General features: G+C 48.3%; 1 protein-coding gene across 3 annotated transcripts in view; it reads right to left on the bottom strand.

Moving 5' to 3' along the window:
- Nucleotides 1-20,155, bottom strand: part of BCR (BCR activator of RhoGEF and GTPase) — a 130,640-nt gene that overhangs the window by 19,975 nt on the left and 90,510 nt on the right. For all 3 annotated transcript variants that reach the window (XM_084649425.1, XM_084649427.1, XM_084649426.1), the window contains 8 exons: nucleotides 16,288-16,409; nucleotides 15,277-15,445; nucleotides 11,227-11,346; nucleotides 10,171-10,246; nucleotides 9,324-9,428; nucleotides 6,856-6,930; nucleotides 5,839-5,936; nucleotides 4,945-5,076 (listed from right to left, as the gene is read on the bottom strand). In XM_084649425.1, the coding sequence (XP_084505551.1) occupies nucleotides 4,945-5,076; nucleotides 5,839-5,936; nucleotides 6,856-6,930; nucleotides 9,324-9,428; nucleotides 10,171-10,246; nucleotides 11,227-11,346; nucleotides 15,277-15,445; nucleotides 16,288-16,409 (897 nt within the window). The remainder of the gene's footprint in view (nucleotides 1-4,944; nucleotides 5,077-5,838; nucleotides 5,937-6,855; nucleotides 6,931-9,323; nucleotides 9,429-10,170; nucleotides 10,247-11,226; nucleotides 11,347-15,276; nucleotides 15,446-16,287; nucleotides 16,410-20,155) is intronic.

The following is a 20,155-nucleotide window of genomic DNA, read 5'->3' as shown; positions in this document are numbered from 1 at the left end:
TTATTAAATTTCCATGGCAGTTTCACACTCCAGTGGTTTCTAACTGTAACCAGTGGGAAACTATTGTCTGTGGCTTGTTACTTCTGGAAGCACCCAGTCCTGCCTGGACCCAGTCTTCCTAGAGCTCTCCACTGTCATGTTAATCCTTCCCCCAGTGCCCTTTAGGCATGACCCAGAGCTTTCTTCATTTCCACCCTCTTTTCATTGCTAGGATGCTGTTCCGCATGGCCAAGCTTCTTAAATTAACTCGAGTGTGGAAATGGTTTTGGAGGTGGATCTTGGGGGCTGCAGCCTGTGACTGTCAGTTTTGCATGAAAAACATGTATCTGTAGGTCTAAATAACAGAAAGAGGAAGGGAGATAGCCCGTGCAATTCTACAAGCCAGCCCAGATAATGGAACAGATAGGGGTGATGGTCTTGCATGGCAACAGAGGAATATTGGCGAACTGCTATTAGAGCATCAGAATATTTGTGCTCTAAGGTCACATCCTCCTTCCCACCCCCACCCCCACCCCCACCCCCTGATTTTCCAGCACTGTTTTGGGGGAAAGAGGGTTGGGCTTGCCTGAGCTGCTCATGCAGAGAAAGGGACTGTTGTTCAGAACTGTACTGGCTTTAGGAGCAGGATCATAGTGCACAGTGTCAGTTCACTCTTGCAGCCTATCCCAGGGCTGGGCATATTTACGCTGACATCCTCACTCACCCGGATGCAGTCAGAAGAGTAAACAAAAGGCTTCCATGTTAATTCCTGCAGAGCTAGAGACACAGGGAAATGAGCCTGCCAGACGGAGAAGGGCAAAATCCAGAGGGCAAAAGGGCCCAATGGAGAGGAAAAAAATCTTAGCTAGAGATGAGTGGAGCTGATAGTCTCCATGCAACTAAACCAGGAGTTCCCTGCTATGGTAATACAAAACAATATCCTAACACCAGCCCCCGCATCCCTGCACCGTGCCCTAGAACAGGGGTTCTCACAACAAATTTTTTGGTGGCCTCAAAGTGCTGGTGGCTGTGCTGACAAATTTTTCCTAAAATAATTAACTTTAGGAAAAATAAATACATATGCACATATACACAGCCAAATCATTGTAATTTACTGAAACGTTTTGAAGACTCAATAATAAAAATAATGCAGTTGTCTCTACTCTTTACTGGCCCTAAACAGAATAGAAACATAAATAAGATGCTCTGCAGGTTCTTGTATTTTTTGTTGTTGTTTCTTTTGCTTTTTTAAAAAGACTTGCTAGCAAGTAAGTCTGCTGCTGTGAAAAGTGATATTAACAGGCATACAAATATCACTTTTCACAGCAGAAGACTTACTTAGTCCTGGCAAGCCAAGGGACAAATTAAGCCTTGGATGGGGAGGTCAGTAGGGGGCAAGCAGGGGAAAAAACAATGGGCTGGCAGAGGCAGCAGGGGCCAGGGGCGATGGGAGAGCCCCGCAATTGGGGGTTGGAGCCCCGTGGCCAGAGCCTGCTGCCTGCCACCCCCCGAGCCTGCTGCTGGAGCCTGGCCCTCCTCTCCCCAGGAAGCTGGGGAACTCACTAGCTGCCTGCTCCGCCAGCATTTGTCTCTCCAGAGGGGGGCAGGGTCCAACCCCTGCTGGTGGCCCTGTGGGAGGGACCACTGCTTTGCCCCCCCCCCCCCCGTCTCCCATTACTGCCCAGGAGGCTGTGGCTGCATGAAAAGCCCGTTGTGGCTGCAAGCGGCCACAGTGGCTGCTTTTGAGAAATGCTGCAGAAGCCCATCTTCTGTCTTCACTTCATTTATCAGTGCATCGGACATGGTAAGTAGGCATGTCTGTGCATACACAGGGTGTTAAAGAGCCCTTCAGCTTGCTGCCCTTCCTATGACAGGGAGAAGGGGCCCTAGGAGGGGGATTTTACTGCTAGGTTCACAAGCAGCACACTCACAATAAAGTTCTGAGGCTCATAAAAACGTGGGGAAATTTGGAGTCTACAAACAATAATAAAGCTCTTACATGTGGATGTAAAAGAGGTAGGTAAAACATTCCATAGGAAAGGAACATATGAGCAATGGGAGCCATTAAACTGCTGCCCGTTCCTGGAAGCCTCCACAATTTTCTGCACACCATGGACCAATTTAGAGCCTTCCTTCCTCCTCTTCCATTATGCAACAGACAGAGCTAATAAACTTTTCACAGCAAACACAGTCCTGGTCTTCTAGACTCATTGTCTTTGTCTCTGCAGCACGGAGTTTGGTGATTCACAAATCCCAGCAGTGGGAAGTCACCGATTTACAATAATAATAAATGGTTTCTAATAAATGGTTTCTAATACACGGTGGTTTTAGCCAAAATAAATGTTTTCCTAGTTTTTGCAGAGGGAGGATGTGGATGTGACTCTGACTGTTCTGGGAGGCTAGGTTAGGCTCAATGAGCCCGTGGAAAAGCTCACCCCACTCCCATTGGCTTCCATAGAATGGGTATTTTCCACTGAATGCATCCGATGAAGTGAGCTGTAGCTCACAAAAGCTTATGCTCAAATAAATTGGTTAGTCTCTAAGGTGCCACAAGTACTCCTTTTCTTTTTGCGAATACAGACTAACACGGCTGCTACTCTGAAACCCATAGTTAGAATGGTGTACATCTTAACCCAGGGCAGACTTTGGCCTGGATAATGACAACACCACAAAGCCCCAGAGGCTATTAAATGAAAAAACGGCACAAACCAAAAGTCTCTGGAAAAGTCTTGAAAGAAAACAAATATTCAAAATAGCAAAAGGAGCAAATGCGGACATCACTAGTTAGAATTCCCACCAGTTTATCCCCAGGATTTTTGTTATATTAGAAGTATTTCCTGATTTTAAAAAGGAGCGTTCAGTGGCCTCTTAAAAAAATAAATCGGCCCGTAGCAATTCTTATCAACACAGATCCCAGCAGTGTGGTTATTTTAGGACTGCTTTTTTTCCTCTTTTCTTTTTTTTGAACTACACAATAGTCCTGAAAATAAACACTGTGATGAGACAGACGTTCCTGAGAATTAAGGACAGCCTGACTTGGCCTAATTTCAGCCTGTTCAGAAATGTGACAGAAGGGTTTCTTTGTAAAATTAGGGGGGAAAAAAATCCAGTAAAACATGAAAAGGTGGGAGATTGTTTATATTTAGTGCTACAGTGGAAACCTGACTTTAGAGCCGGTCAAAAATTATTTTATTGAAATATTTCCTTAAAAACGTTCAGGTTTTTTGTCCAAAAACGAAAATCCCCCAAACCAATTTTAATTATTTTTATTTTTGTTTGTTTTGTTTTCCTGATTGAAAACTGAGAAGTTTAACCCAAAACAATTTTGTTTTTTCAATTATGAAAAAATGGAAAAATTTAACAAAAAAATAAGGTTTTTGTGAAAATGTCTGTTTCACCGAAAAGCCATTTTTTGTCCAAAAAAGTTTTAAAGAATTTTTTTTTAAACCAGCTCTACCTGAAACCTTTGGAAAATCCAGGGTTTGGTGACTTGGGGGTGCACTGACGAAAGCACAACTAAGAGCTTCAGGGCTGAAACTTTGAGCATCAGTCAGCACAGCCCCAAGGGAAGTAACCAGTCCCCGTTAGCCTGACTGTGCTATGCGGGAGACAAGGTGTGGGAGGTAATATCTTTTATTGGATCAACTTCTGTTGGTGAGACAAACATGCTTTTGAGCTACTCAGAGCTCGTCTTCAGGTCTGGGAAAGGGACTAAGGGCAGGTCTATACTTAAAACGCTGCTGCAGCGCTTCACTGAAGACGCTCCTACCCCAATGGGAGAGCGTCTCCCATCAGCTCCGCAAGAGGTGGTAGCTATGTCAACAGGAGAAGCTCTCCCGCCAACATAATGCTGTCTACACCTGGGTGGGATTTTTTACACCCCAGATTGACGCAGTTATACTGATATAACAGATATGGATCTGTAGGACTATTTCCCTTGGAAACAGGAGGACAAGGCCTGTGCAGTTACCACTCAGCTGTCCAAGAAAGCGATGCCGAGGAAGTGGTGAGGAAACGGACAGAAATGGGTGAAGAGTGCTGGTAGTTATTTCATAGAGTGCCATAAGCATACAGGACGCTTTACAGAACACATGCACAGACAGGGTACATGCCTTGAACAGCTTATGGTCTAACTCAAACAAATATCATACTCAGGACAACTGTCCAGGCATGTCACTGGGGCTTCAGAACAGAAGGGAAGAGATTTGGAGCCGGAGAGGGAATAATTCAACATGTTCAACCAGCCCCCATCCTATAACAGCTGGGATCTTTGCCAGAAACTTAATGCCCAGAACTTTAGGCCACCGCCACTCAATTCTCTGGGAGCATCAGCCCCTTTTGCTGCCAGCCCATCATCTCTCCAAACTCTGGTGCTTGCAAAACACAGAAATGTTACACGCTGAATGAAGAAGAGGTCAAACAGCCCATTTAAATCTTAGATGTACCCTGTTGTCATGGACACAAAGTTCTGAACATGGCTGTTGTCAGAGTCCTGCTTGGTTTTACCATCACGTCAATACACTCACGGCATGTACTTTAGGGCAGATAGCATTTTCTCTAGACTGACTTATTAGGGGACTGATAGAGGCCACCCCGTGTCTCTCACACAAAGCCACTCCCCTCACTTTCTCTTTCCCTGTGCAAATGGAGCACATAGGCCCCAGTGACTTCGAGTTGTGACCATGAATTCTCCCCAGGGAGGATTTGAGACAGGACAGAAGATGAATCCCCCAATTATCTCCAACAATAAACCCCCTGCAGAACGCCACCACTGTTGCGGCCAGAGGAGTATAAAAAAGGCCAGTAACACATTTAACCTCCCAGCGGTGTCTCAAAGAATCCTCAACCTGGCTGCCAGTCTTCCAGCATTCGGTGCGTTCTCCAAGAGACAAGGGAGCTCCAGGAATCAAAAGCTCCACTGTTTATCCTAGCGCAGGGCTTAGGAATGGATAAGGGCAGCCCCACCTGGATCTGGCCTTTTCCCATGATTCGATCTGTGATCTCTCCATCTTCTTTGGTGAGCTTGGTTTTGTTATAGCATTTTTCATAGCACAAAATCCGTAGGGTCTGTGAGCCCTCCAGCTCAATCTCAAACTCCTGCAGCAAGGGGAAGGGAGAGGAGAAGGAGAAGAGCAGCAATTAGTTAACAAGGAGATAGTGTCTTCTGGATATTTGACTCTGTATAGCCTCACTGAAATCAATCTGAAGGAACCACTCAAGTGACTGACAAAGATCTTTCATCTAATGGAGTGGGTCTTAAAGAGAGGTCGAGCAGAACAGTATTGAGTCCATTTGGGGGGCACTTTGGAGGCGAGCATGAAAGATGCTTGGTCCCTTGGTCAAGTTTCAATATGTTGTAGTGGTGTACCGCTGAAGAAATAGATGGTCCCATATTTCTTGTGTTTAATTACACTTCACTAGGTTTAAAATAAGCCTGCTATAAAGAAGGTGGAGGCTGAAAGCTAAATTTATAACTGTACCCTCTCCTTCGAAAAATACTTCCCTATTCAATGTGTTTCCACAGATACTTTAAAAAAAAATACACAGACACAGACACACACACAAATAAAGGCTGTGCAATCAGCTGGCTGATCATGCAAAGTGCATCTGCTGCTGAGACATTCATTTCATCAGTGAGTCTCCAAGATTAAAATCTCCTACAAATGGTAAGAGCCCAGAGGAAATGACAAGAACCCTGCAGACTGTGCTTTCAGGTGTGCTGCACATGTGAGAAGGGTCCAGTTCATGCAGTACAGATTGCAAACCAAACAGCCTCTTCATTTGCAAATGTTCTGCCTCAAGGGGATAAACAAGGCCCAGCATGGCTGATAAATCACACGAAGAACTATCCATACCCACCTCATTCCAATTGGGCTCTGTAGTGTCCCTGTACACTCTGGTCTTAGCTTTGTTCACAAAATATCCAAAGGAATCCACCTCCAACGTGCAGTACAGGTCTGTAGGGGAGACATAGAATCAGAGGCTTTGTTAAGATTAACATAACCTTTTTCTATAACCACTGCTTCCTAGATTCTCTCTCACCTAAAGGCCTCTCTATACTGAGGACACTGGAACCAGTGTAGCTACACCAGTGCAAACCCTCCGTGTAGATGGGTGGCATAGTGAGGCTTATCCTGGGCTAGTGCATGGCCTGTATTACACTGTGATTATAAAGTCCTCAATTCAGCCCAGGAGGTGCATTTCTGTCACTTAGTAGAAAGGGCACTTTGTCTCCTCTTTTCTTAGGCTTGTTTTGTGTGCAGTTACACAGAGAGAAGCGTGTGCACCCTGGAAGTTAGGGTCCATTCCAACGCTCAGCAAAGCCCACAGGAAGACCCCACTGACTTCAATGGAAATTGGATTGGTTACCTTAGCTGCTGCAGAAACCGTGTGTGTATTTTAACAAGGACTCTCTCCACACCCCACACTGCTCAGCTTTGCCTCCTGCTTGATCCTCCAGTGAATTCCTAATCCAGTGTTTATTACCATGGACATTGTTACTGTGGGGTCAGAGACTGAGCCTTGACATTTCACTGCAGGATCAAACAGGGTTGGAAAATGGGCAATGAGGGAGCAAGAGCCGATTTACCCATAAACTGTTGGGTAAGCAGCACATATGGTAAGAAAAATGACAGAAAACAGGGTAAGAGTGAAATGATTAGTGTTGGAGCCTGATCTATTTGAGAGTTTTTATTGCTACAAAAAGCTAGTCAGCATCCCCCAAATGTACACTAATCTCCCACTCCCAATCACCCAAACTGATTCTCCTCACCAAACCCTGTATCCCCAAACTGACATCTCTGCGCCCAGAGTACCCCATTCCTGTCCTTTGGCCCTAACAGACCCCCACTTGCACATCACAGATCTGCCACTCACTTGTGCTCTGCTTGAACCCCGTGGCAGAATGAACAATGACGTTCAGGAATCCATAAAGCCCGGGCGATTCATCATCTGTACAAAAGACCCAAGAGATTTTAGTTCAGCTTCAGAGAGGTGGCAAAAGGGAAGACACTGAGAGCAGATTTACATCACAGAGATTGCAGGGTGGAAGATGAAGTGTCTAACCCTGGTAGCAGGAACATGACATCTAGTCAGCTTTTTTTAGAAAGGAGTTGTAAGTTGCTCCAGGTATCGCTCCTGTCCCAGAGTCCTCTTGACAATTCTGGAGCTTTTACAATCACACTTCATTATTTTTAAATTTTTCATCTCCCCCAGTGTTGCTGCGAAAGACCCAAACAACAGAAGAAACCAACTGACTATACAGGTAAAGCAGTGAAAATGACTATTCACAGAGGGCTGTCAACTGCACAAAGGAAAACTGAAAAATATTATTATTTATATTACAGCAGCACCTGCTGATCCTAAGCGAGATCAGGGCCCCAGTGAGCTGGGCACTTTACAGAGTAAGCGAGAGTCCCTGCCTCAAAGAACTTCTCATCTAAACAGGCGAGACTGGTAAGCATTGCAGAGGAAACAGGCACAGAGCAGTGAAGGAATTTACCCAAAGTAACCCAGCCAGTCAGTGGCAGAGTTAGGAAAAACGTAGGTCCGACTCAGCTTTTCTTCTCTCTCGATCGAGGATTTTCACTCTAATTTGTCAGCGACACTGATCTTAGCCGTTACTTGTAACCACAGTAGGTAAAACTTTTCAGACAGAAGCGTGAGTCTTAAATTGCTGGCATCCCTTTAAGCAGTGGCCTGGCATTAAGAGTCAGAGATTGTAAGGATCTGCGGGACTGGAGTCTGGGGCAGCTGACATTCCCCCATCACCACCAGGACACCATGCAGAGCTGCAACCTAGGAGCACTGTGGAGATTAGTTGCTGCAGGAAGTGCCGCCCAAAGCGTTCAGAGCAACAGTACCCTGCGGCCTTCTGATTGGCCCACGGTTACTACTTAACCCTGGAGGTGATCCAAGAAGTTGCTTGGGCAAGCACACAGAATTCTGGCTGCCGCAGCTCCAGACCTTGCCCCGCTGTCTGATCTTTGGTCTTCGACTCCGGCCTGCCACTGACTCTTGCCTCCTGACTCCAGCCTGGTAACTACTCCTGATCCTGAGTCTCTGACCCTGGCCTGACTCTGACCAGGACTCTTGCCTACTTATTTCAGTTCTTGCACCGACTCTGATCCCTGCTTGCCAACTACCATCTTGTGGCCAGTCCTTGGCTCCATGACACCAGCCCAGTAACAACCAGTAGGCCAGACTGCCTACGCCCCGATCTCTTACAGAGAAGACCATATGATACACAGTGATTATGTACAGGCTGCATTTCTGAATGCTGGACTCATATCTGCAAAGTCACCATCACACTAACTGACATGCACCACTCCTCTGCAAATCTACTCACTGAGAACCAGCAGAAACGTGCTCCCAGCATCTCAGACATCTTGCCTCCCTACGTTTGCTTCATTTCACGTTTTTGCAGCAGCAGCACCCATCATTTCATTACAAATGCCCTCCCCGTCAAACACGTAGTCCACGAATTTCACCAAGTCAGCTAAAATGATTTCACACTAATGCCTTCAGCTGATGAGGATGGAGACAGCACAACGGAACAGAGCGGCTCCCCCACCACAAACATGCAATCTGAAAATCCTGCGCCTGTCTCAGTCATAGGCAGGGCTGTGGCTACTTTACACCTTTTTCTCATGTCCAGCCCGTTCGTTTTAAAATCACATTCTAAAGAATATACCAAAGAGACAATCCCACAGACATACGTGTGCCAGGGAAGTGGAGGGGCTGTACTCCAGGAGGAAGGAGTGGGGTTGTGGGTACAATGGCTAGGGGGTTAGTGGTAGGAGGACAGGAGAAGGGACTTCAGTCCATTGAACGATGGGGGAAAGCAAAAGGAATGGTAATGACTGAAATAATATGAGAATCCACCCAATAACAATGGGAGAGATGGAGTAAAGCTACAGAGGATGGGCAGGAATTCATTGTCAAAGGAGCAGTGGGAGAGAAACTAGGAGGAGAGAAAGTGAACTGCAAACATTCCACAGGTTGTTTATTATACTGTGGGACTGAATAACTCTGGAACCTTTGAGCAGACCCTCCCCTGCCCGCTCCCTCTGCTTGCTGCATCTTGTCTACCCAGAGCAAACTTCTGGGGGCAGGGATTGTGCAATCAAATCTTCCTACAGTAACTAGCTGCAGCAGAACTGGGTTGTTCAGGGTTTAAGTGTGGTCAGAATTGGGATTGTTTTACAAGACCATCCACTCACAGCTGCCTTGAGGCCTCTGGCCAGAAGGAATGGTAAGAGCAGGACAAGGGGGTGTAAAGGAAAGGCAGGGGGTGGGTCATGACTGCAGCTGGTCCACACAAGGGCACTGACGACCGCTCTCACCTTCTTTATTGATGGTGAGGGGGATGTTGTGGACGGTCTGAAGCTTGACGCAAGAGTTTGTCAGCATCTGGAGCTCCACGGATGTGAGTGAAAAGCTTTTCAAGCCTGTCAAGGAAATTCAGAGGGAAAGGTATCTGCACAGGGCACAGAGCTCCCTGGACACTCCCCCCAGCCCAGGCAGGGGGTACTTTCAGATGCTTCCAGGGCAATGTTAGCAGATGGCATAAGGGAGCGTTTCTGTGTTTGGAAGGAACCATGGTTCAAGCACAGACCCCCAGCCATACTTCAGCCCAGTCACATGTAGGGGCTCACTTGTTCTATGGATAGTCTCTGGATCTTGCACACAGAATGAAAGAGACTCTTCTCCCCTTGCAGAGCCATAGCCAACCCCTTTCCAAAAATAAAGCAACCCCTTCAGACAAAGGCCAGGGGAACGGGGTGGGCCTTTCACTGCCCCAGAAAGGCAGATGACTCTGGTTTTGGCAGGCCAATGGGAGAAATGACTCCATTGGGGAGAGCTCTCCCTGTGCCCTTGCTCCTGGACGTTCACTTCTAGGGGCTGGGAGCAAAAGCATCTCCACTGGCTTCAACTGCAGCGACAGGGCATGAGAAGAAAAGGCATCCACGTTGTCTCCTGGATATTCATGCATCTCCTCTTCCTTGTGGCAGGGGGCCATTCCCCACTTCTATCTAACTCCCCGGGATAGGGGAAGGGTTGGACAATCCCTTTCCTGACTCCTCCTCCGGGGGGGGGGAGGGGGAAGGGGCATATGCGCTGAGGTCACCCAGTTGGATGGTCCCTAGAACGCCCTAAGACAAGGGCTCTGATTGGTCAAGTGACACTCACATTTCTTCTGCTGCTCCCGGATGTTCTCTCTCCACTCTGCCCGTTCGTAGTCCGATGAGATGAGGAATGTGTAACTCTATGCAGGAAGAGACATGGGAACAAGGAACGTGACATTCTGACCCGCCACCTCCCAGTGAGAGTTACTGGATCCAGACCCCACTAGTACACCTGCCTGCTTCCTCCCAGCACTGCTTTGGCAGTGCCAGATGGGACCGTGGCACTGTGAACGCCCTCCCAACAGCATGCCTTCAGCACCAGCAAGGACACCTGCAGCCTGGGCTTCTTCAAACGACCACCCTGTCAATGGCAGCTGGGACTGTGGCAGCACGAGGTTCCATGACTGCAGTCTACTCTGGCCAGGCCATCCAATAGTGCGTGCCATGGGAGACTAGGCAGATGTGTGGCTAAGGAAGCAGATGCCAAAATGCCTTCGAAATGAGCTGAAGAAAATGCTGGTGACTAGATCTTGAAATGATCCACTGCCGAGTACACACAGATACCACAGTCACCAATAACCCCACACATACAGCGCTGGAGATAAACCTAACACCATGAGCCTCTCCTACTAGCTGAGAGAGAATCTCCCATAGTCTGTTAGCAGTCAGGGGCCAATGAAATTAGACCTATGAGTACCCTCCCCATGCAACTTTACTAACGGATGAGGCTACGGCACAGCAGTTGCAGGGCTTTGTCCCGGGGAAGTGATGCAGTTCCCACCCCTATCCAGTTAGATCCAAGCACAGGCAGATACTAGGGTGAGGGGTAAATTTCTGATTTTATTTTAAAAAACGCAAATATACATGCAAATTAACCCTTGGGCTCCTAGTAAGTTGCCGAAGTGGCCTTCAGTGCGGCATGGGCTGGACACCTGCAGCTTGGAGACTATTTTCAGATCAGCCACTGGACAACGAGACAATTACAAACTGACAAATGCTTGAGCAGCTCCGATTCCCTTGGGTGGGGCACAGTGACACGCACATGCACACAAACGTCCCCCTGGTGCCTCATTCTCGGTCCTGTATGCAAGGCCCCAGAGACACCCGTGGAGCAGCTTACCTTGCCGTTCCGGTTGTGAACCCGGAAAGCCATGTTGGGAGACATCAGCAACAGCAGGGATTCCTGCTCAGACAGCTTCTTTTTCAACCTCTCAATGACCTTGCTGCCCTTGTTAGCCCTCTAGAGAACAGAGACACATTCACAGAATCATAGAAGATTAGGGTTGGAAGAGACCTCAGGAGGTCATCTAGTCCAAACCCCTGCTCAAAGCAGGACCAACACCAACTAAATCATCCCAGCAAGGGTTTTGTCAAGCGGGGCCTCCAAAACCTAAGGATGGAGATTCCACCACCTCCCTACGTAACCGATTCCAGACCTTCACCACCCTTCTAGTGAAATAGTGTTTCCTAATATCCAACCTAGACCTCCCCCACTGCAACTTGAGACCATTGCTCCTTGTTCTGTCATCTGCCACCACTGAAAACAACCGAGCTCCATCCTCTTTGGAACCCAAAGGCTGCTATCAAATCCCCCCTCACTCTTCTCTTCTGCAGACTAAACAAGACCAGTTCCCTCAGCCTCTCCTCATAAATCACATGCCCCAGCCCCGTGATCATTTTCGTTGCCCTCTGCTGGACTCCCTCCAATTTGTCCACATCCTTTCTGTAGTGGGGGGCCCAAAACTGGACACAGTACTCCAGATGTGGCCTCACCAGTGCTGAATAGAGAGGAATAATCACTTCCCTCAATCTACTGGCAATGTCCCTACTAATGCAGCCCAATATGCCGTTAACCTTCTTGGCAACAAGGACACACTGCTGACTCATATCCAGCTTCTCATCCACTGTAATCCCCAGGTCTTTTTCTGCAGAACTGCTGCTTAGCTAGTCAGTCACCACTCTGTAGCGGTACATGGGATTCTTCCGTTCTAAGTGCAGGACTCTGCACTTGTCCTTGTTGAACCTCATCAGATTTCTTTTGGTCCAATCCTCCAATTTGTCTAGGTCACTCTGGACCCTATCCCTACCCTCCAGCGTATCTACCTCTTCCCCCAGTTTAGTGTCATCTGCAAACTTGCTGAGGGTGCAATCCATCCCATCATTCACATAATTAATAAAGATGTTGAACAAAACCGGCTCCAGGACTGACCCCTGGGGTACTTCGCTTGATACCGGCTGTCAACTAGACATCGAGCCATTGATCACTACCCATTGAGCCCGACAATCTATCCAGCTTTCTGTCCGCCTTATAGTCCATTCATCCAATCCATACTTTTTTAACTTGCTGGCAAGAATACTGTGGAAGACCGTAGCAAAAGCTTTGCTAAAGTCAAGTTATATCACGTCCACTGCTTTCCCCATAGCCACAGAGCCACTTATCTCATCATAGAAGACAATCAGGTTTGTCAGGCATGACTTGCCCTGGATGAATCCATGTTGACTGTTCCTGATCACCTTCCTCTCCTCCAAGTGCTTCACGATATTTAGCTGGAGGACCTACTCCATGATTTTTCCAGGAACTGAGGTGAGGCTGACAGCTCTGTAGTTCCCCAGGTTCTCCTTCTCTTTTTTAAAGATGGGCACTATATTTGCCTTTTTCCAGTTGTCTGAGATCTCCCCTGATTACCACGAGTTTTCAAAGATATCGCCCAATGGCTCTGCAATCACATCAGCCAATTCCCTCAACACCCTCGGATGCATTAGATCTGGACCCATTGACTTGTGCATGTCCAGCTTTTCTACATAGTCCTCAACCTGTTCTTTCACCACTGCGGGCTGCTCACCTCCTCCCCATACTGTGTCGCCCAGGACAGCAGTGTGGGAGCTGACCTTATCTGTGAAGACCGAGGCAAAAAAAGCATTTTTCCACATCAGCTTTTTCCACATCATCTGTCACTAGGTTGCCTCCCTCATTCATTAAGGGGCACACACTTTCCCTGACCTTTTTTTTGTTGCTAACATACCTATAGAAACCCTTTTTGTTACCCTTCACATCCCTTGCTAGCTGCAACTCTAGTTGTGTTTTGGCCTTCCTGATTACACCCCTACATGCTCAGCAATATTTTTATTCTCCTCCCTCGTCATCTGTCCAAGTTTCCACTTCTTATAAGCTTCCTTTTTTTGCTTGAATTCACCAAAGATTTCACTGTTAAGCCAAGCTGGTCGCTTGCCATGTTTGCTATTCTTTCTGCACATCGGGATGATTTGTTCCTGTGCCCTCAATAAGGCTTCTTTAAAATACAGCCAGCTCTCCTGGACTCCTTTCCCCCCTCATATTAACCTCCCAGGGGATCCGGCCAATCAGTTCCCTAAGGGAGTCAAAGTCTGCTTTTCTGAAGTCCAGGGTCTGTTTTCTGCTGCCCTCCTTTCTTTCTTTTGTGAGGATCCTGAACTCAACCATCTCATGGTCACTGCTGCCCAGGTTGCCACCCACTTCTACTTCCCCTACCAATTCTTCCCTGTTTGTAAGCAGCAGGTCAAGAGGAGAATGGTCCCTGGTTAGTTCCTCCAGTAGTTGCACCAGGAAGTTGTCCTCAACACTCTCCAAAAACTTCCTGGATTCTCTGTGCACTACTGTATTGCTCTCCCAGCAGATGTCAGGGTGACTGAAGTCCCCCATTAGACCACATTATGGTGGTCTCATGCCAGAATCAATGTGGAGGAGGAGATTTGGCTCGATTTTCTGATCTGTCCCCCTCTTCCCTGTACAGGTGGCCAAACAACACTTCCACGCAGCAGTGGTTCTGCTGACGGGGTGGGTGGAGCTCCACCCCACTTAGGAAAGAGGGAACTCTAGGTACAACAGTCAATACATTTCCCATCAGGCCCAGCTCTGGGCACTACTCACAGCTGTTCATTTGAACAGCCCTTCCTGCTGAAGGCTCTACATGGGGAAGCTATTCACTGCCCCAGACTGTACAGTGCACATTTGACTAGGAGCCTCCAAACCCGTACGACCAGTGCTCCCCCACAGAACAGCACTGAGGGGCACTTTCAAAAGCATCCTTAATTAAGCATCTCCTGTGCAAATGGTGTGCTGGAGCCACTTGGGTTATGCAGCAATAGCAGCCCCCAATCCTTCTCCTAGCTGTATGCATCTAAACCAGTTTTCAACAGAGGAAAACTAAGAGCAAGATTCTCCTTGGATGCTTAAATCCCAGAGCCCAGTCAGGCACATGCTTTGGCCCTGAAGTGTCTAAACTCACGTGTGAATCACCAGCTGAGTCAGTTAAGAGATTTTCCCATGGATGCTATTCATACTACCCTTCTCTTCCCAAGAAACCTCTCTGAAGAGCTATCCAAGGCTGTGGACTGGAAATGTGTCCTTTGTAACTATGGGGGGAAAAAATGCTGAAGATGTTTGTACACTGCTGGTTACATAGCAGGGTTCTCAACCTCTGCACTCTTGGCTTTCCTTCTTGGGGATAGAATGGCTTGGATTCTGCGACACCTGAGAAAGCGCACGTCTAGCAAACGAAGAGAGGCCAACATTAGAGGCACAGAGCCCACTGTTTGCCTGGTGACAGTGAAAGAGGTTGACATGTTTATCTATAGACTTGCTTATCCATCCAAATCCGCTAGGCTTCAAACACACTTAGAAGGCACTGCTGATATGGTGAAAATTCAGAGGTATCTTTGTATGTGACCAAAGCCACACCCAGGCTCGTGCTTAGATATCCAAGAGCCGAAATCTCTGAAAAACAGGCTCACCACACTTCTATCTGCTCTTGTGTGCCCTCGGCACAAAAGCCACCCCATTCCTCCTTCAACAGGACGTGTATCCAAAGACATAGCACCATGAGCAGGGCCTGCCAACACCATGAGAACAATAAACACCTAGCTACTGGATGCTGTGTTATTCCTGGATGCCCAGAGGACACTATCACACAAGGGATAATGCATCATGCCTAGGTATAGCTGCCTGCCCATCAACTACATGCATAACCAAAGTTTAGTTCTACTGCATATCACAAGCAAGTGCATGCTTGCGGCATTACCTGTCCAAACAAACAAACTCTGGAGGTGAGTTACTCCCCAGCAGCACCCCATCTCCAGTTTCGGACGCAACGTGCACCCTGGGCTTGGGGAAGACAGCTCCACCTGCCATTACCTTTTCTCGCTGGATGTCATTCTTTATCTGGGAGATCTTGATCTTCATGGCATCCAGCTCCTCGTCAGGCACGAGTGGGATGTTGGGCACTGCCTCGGACTCGTCCACAGTTTGGAAGCTGAGGTCTGTGAGCGGAATGTACCATTTACAATCATACTGCTGGCTTTTCCTGAAAAGAAGAGGGGACAGGGCTTTAAACACCCTTGCACTCCATAAGCTCACACTGCTCTTTCCATGCTTTTCCCCCGTGACGGTTTCAGCACGGCAAGTTACAAGATAGTGAAATAGGCTCAACCTCACTGTAATCCCTGAGATGGAGGCACAGTTGGGGTAGGTCTGTTTTCCAGCAATGAACCTTGAAGGAGCCAAACCCCCCTACCATGCTATGTACAGTGTGCTGCCCGCTGGTGCTGCACGTAGATTTTATTTCTTTTAAAGTGCTCACTCTGAAGCATCCCAAAGCACTTCCCAAATACAGGGATATCTTTCAATACAACCATCTCTGAGGCAGAACGCAGCAGCTTGCTGCACAAGAGCTTAAGGACTGAACCTGGGACCTCTGGATCTAAAAGCAGGAGCCTCTGCTGCCTGCTGTAGAAGTTTTTCACAAGCTGTAGCTGCCTCATAAACCCCAGTGAGATCCAGCCACTAGAGGGAGATAGCAAGTAACACTACGTGCAGGCTGCAACAGGAAGCGAAGACCACCACCTGAAACTGCAGGGGGAATAAAGGGAGGCAGAGTTAAATGACCCCTGCTGGAATTTGTCCAGGATGCCGCAGTTAGCACCCCGGCTCTCTGGAAGATAGCCACGCAGTATTTAACTCCCCGAAGCGTCTCATCTGAAGGACAACGCTGCACTGTACAATGTTCCCTGTATGGGCCGCAGCTTTGCTGAGTTGGGTGCACAGGTGCAGCCAGTATGCACTGAACTAGCATTCTGCCAAGTCCACTGCTCTGCATATAGGGTGTGAAGAACAGGAAAATGGGGTGTGAAGCAGGGAAATCCTCACCCTCCAAGCTGCTTCTTGAGCTTGGCGCACAGGAACAGGTCAGTGAAAAGAAAGACGTGGCGCAGTTTCCGAGCCCCCTCTACCAGCTCCACCATGAAACTGTCCTTCAAGAGCTGCCGGTGCTGTCAGAAACAGGAGACACAGTTCTAGTTAGGACAGGAGGGGTCAGTCTCTGAGCCAAGGCACTATGGCTCCTCATCAATACCTCCGGTAATATAAACCTCCCTAGCACCACCCCAAGGCTAGATCCTCATTTGATCGATCACTGGTGGAACATGGCAAACCTGCCCCACCCACTGCTCTCTCCATGACTTTCTGTTCCAAGGGAGACCCTCTCTGTGTGCCTGACTGAAGGGGGGCCTGAGAAATGGATGATCAATGGATGGGTCTCATTAATTGGCCTGCATGTTTACTTTTTTCCCCCACTCGTGCTCTCTCCTTTTCATGCCCTTCCTTGGGACTTTATCGCCTGGCTTTCTCAGACCCAATAAGGATGCACACTTTGCACAGAGGGCCATCCCAGTGACTTGGCTGGGGCCATCCTCTCTGTTGCTAATCCTGGCCACTGAATTAACTCTTTGCAGTCTGGTCCCTTCCTGTTGCTCTCTCCATCACTTGCAGGAAGTGCATAATCAGAGAAAGTGGCTGAATGTTGGGTTTCAGTTTTTAACTGGAGTCAAATCTCCACCTCCAGCTGGTGAACTGCCAGCTGGCTTGGGGCAAATACTTCTGAGAGCTGCACAGAGCGTGGTCACCCTCTGCCTGGTGCAAATGCTGGACGGCTCACCCAGACTCTCCAGTTCTCAGCCCCTCTTTCCAGTCACTCTTGACTTTCCAAGTATTTTCTCTGGGGGCTGAAACGTCACCTGCCTGCTCTCACTCAAAGGAACCTGGCTGGAAACATCAAGCAAAATCCTTTCAGCTGCTTTAATTTATGGCAAGTCATTGACAGACCATTACCATACACACAGGGCTTGCCAGCAGCCTTCAACAGCAAGGCATTCCACCGTTCACTAGCAGAGGGCAGCATACACCACTTCACCAGGTAAGCTTTCACATCTAGCTGCAGCCACTCTGCAGAACTACCAAATCCAGACCATGGAACACCCTCCTCCCCACTCTGAACCTGTTTGTACACAGCAGCTGCTAAATATTCCTGCTGCTTCCCTATTCCAACAAGTGCTGCTAAGGGACCTATATTTGCTTAGAAAAGCTAAATCCACCAGCAGCCCCTAATCAGCCAGTACTTGAACAGTCCCATCTGGATGTGTTTTTCCTCTGTATTTATTTAAAGCCTTTTTCTGTTCCTTATAAAATTTCCCCAAAACACTGATCAGACCTCAGAATTAGCATGAAGCATAGCTCTGCTGCCTTTATCCCCCTCAGAAGACAGGCTCCTAGTTTCAAGGGCCTGAATGAGTTCCTTGGGCCAAGTGGTTTGTTTCAGACATGCGGACTGTCCCCCTTTTCCTCCCCTTGGGCCTCTCCTTCGGGGTGGGGCTCTGGAGTATCATTCAAACAAAACCAGGCAGTAGTACATAGTCATCAGCGAGTTGAGGTGTTCTATACTCCGACTCTGACCCCCCCCCCCCCCGAATCAATGGCAGCCTGAACGTGAGCTAGGGGAGGTGAAATATTGCAGGAGGTTCCAAATTGGGCTTTGGGGATTCTCAATTTGGGGGCAAGTCTGATCCTCACAAAAGTGGAAATCTTCTAGCACTGCCTTGATCCAAGTACCGAGCAGGCTTCTCTGCCCAGTTCTGCCAATGCACCCTAATCCTGACCCACGTCACCCCTGTTACTCTGGTGTTGGGTCCACACACGTAGATACTATGGTGATCGGTGCTTGAGCAATAACTTTTATGCCTACGTATTCTGGTGACAGCTCTGCCAATGTTATTCAATACTGATCGAGCCCTCCCTCCCCGGGCTGTTTTACTATCTGCCCCCTCCATCAGCCCCCACACAGACAGCTTTGCCAGTGCACCGTGCTCCTCACCTTCAGTATCTCTACTATTGCAGTACCAGGCTCTCGCATGCAAAAATTGCCAATTCCCAAGCTGTGCTACGTTTTGATTGGGAAATGGATGAGGTTGAAACATCCAGATAGTTACTTGTAACCAAATCAGAGCTTAAACCTACGCCTGCGAACGTAACGCCCTGTGCATTAACTCACGGTTCTCATGTCCTCAACACCTGCAGAACACTCTCAATGTGGAGGACACATCTGTAGGCGTGTTCATACCCACCAACCCGCTCTCTAAACTACCTTTATCGATACCGTGATGTGAGTCCCAACAGACATGGTAGGGAATACAAGGCAGAGTGATGAAGCACAAGAAGCAGTTCTTGTTTCCACATTCACAGTCAGAGCATTATGCATTTTTCAGTATAAACCAACACATTGCACAAGGCTGCACTAAAGCCTTTTCAGGGTGCTAAAGAGCAGGAATCAGTCCCAGGGATGCTTGCCAATCCCAAATGTCACCGCAATTCTGTGACCACTAGCAGCAAATGTTCCACTCAGTCAGTGGTGTAAACCTGTTCCCTGACAGGTTACGGTACCGTTTCTGGGCAGGATCCTGGGGAGCAGGGAAATCCAACGGTGAGTCAGGCTCAGAAAGGTCTGTGGATGTGCCGATGTTTATTTTTAGGTGAGTGTGAGCCTCCTCAATCCTACCTGGGTTTGGAGAGCATGCCTGCCTGCATTAATGTCTCTGCTACTGATGTGTGCTCATTTCCCGCCCCCCAAGGACTAGACAGCGACCTGCAGCCCAGATATGGAACCAGGAGTATCTGGGCAGAAACAAAGGATAGGCCTTGTCAAGAGCAAACCCCCACCTTCCACAGCTGGGGAGGATTCAATTTGAGAGAGAAGAGAAATGAGGCAGAAAAAATGGTATTTTTCAGCAATCCAGAACTCTAATTTAACGTTTTTAGAGCTGATGAATATTTATTACGATGCAAATCAACTCTGCTCCTCTGAGGCATGTGAACAGCTGCTTGTTGCCAGCCAAATCTCTGCTCACCATCCTTAGGTGTAAATATGTTCTCACACATCAATCTCATTTGTTACCTAGTTGCAATTCTGGGGTGCAGTGCTGATCCTCCATTCCTCCCCCCACCCCACAAGGGTCTTGTGGCACAATCCTGCCTTAGGGGAGGCTGCTACTGTGCCCCTGTGGCAGGCCGGGGATGAGAGGGTTAGGCAGGTGTGGTTAACAAGGTCCCGACTATTTGCTCAGTAGCCAGGCAGGAGGTTCCTTTCATAACACTCTTGGAAGCCGATGGGGAGCAGGAACAGGGCCACTGTCTGCAGCCTCTATCCCCTGCTGAAGGAAACCATGTCTCTAAATTCTGATCTGAAAACAGAGGGGACAGGCCACAGTGGCTGCTGGGTCAAAGGCAGCTCTTGCCCAAAGAGCTGCCCATTCAAGGCAGGACTCCCATCCTGCCGAGACGTTGCTGGCCTAGGGAGAAAATTTCCTTCTTACAGGGGCCTTAGATGAAGCCATTCCTGGTAGCTGATGCCAGGTCACAGACAGTGCGCCCCCTTCTGAGAAATTCAGCGAAGCCAGCAAATAGCCTAATGCTTGGTCCTTGCACAGACTCATGTGAGCTGTTCAAGAATGAATCTGTTCTGCTTGGCTCTGATTCAGTTTCATCTCCCCTCTGGATGTGTCAGAGCTCTGATACCTAGGCTGAGGGTCAGAACGGAAGAGTCTCCACAGGCCTGGACTACCTTGGCCATGGCTCCAAATACAACCAGGGACTGCAGCCAGTGGAGTGCTGAGGGTTCCCACCTGCCCCCCATAACATCACAAGAGTGTGAGGGAGGGGGTAGGTGCCGGCAAAGGCAGTGACCGCA

Source organism: Lepidochelys olivacea (assembly GCF_965140295.1).
Source record: "Lepidochelys olivacea isolate rLepOli2 genome assembly, chromosome: 15".
NCBI lineage: Eukaryota > Metazoa > Chordata > Testudines > Cheloniidae > Lepidochelys > Lepidochelys olivacea.
The sequence above is the reverse complement of the archived record's forward strand: the minus strand, read 5'-3'. Positions and strand labels throughout refer to the sequence as shown.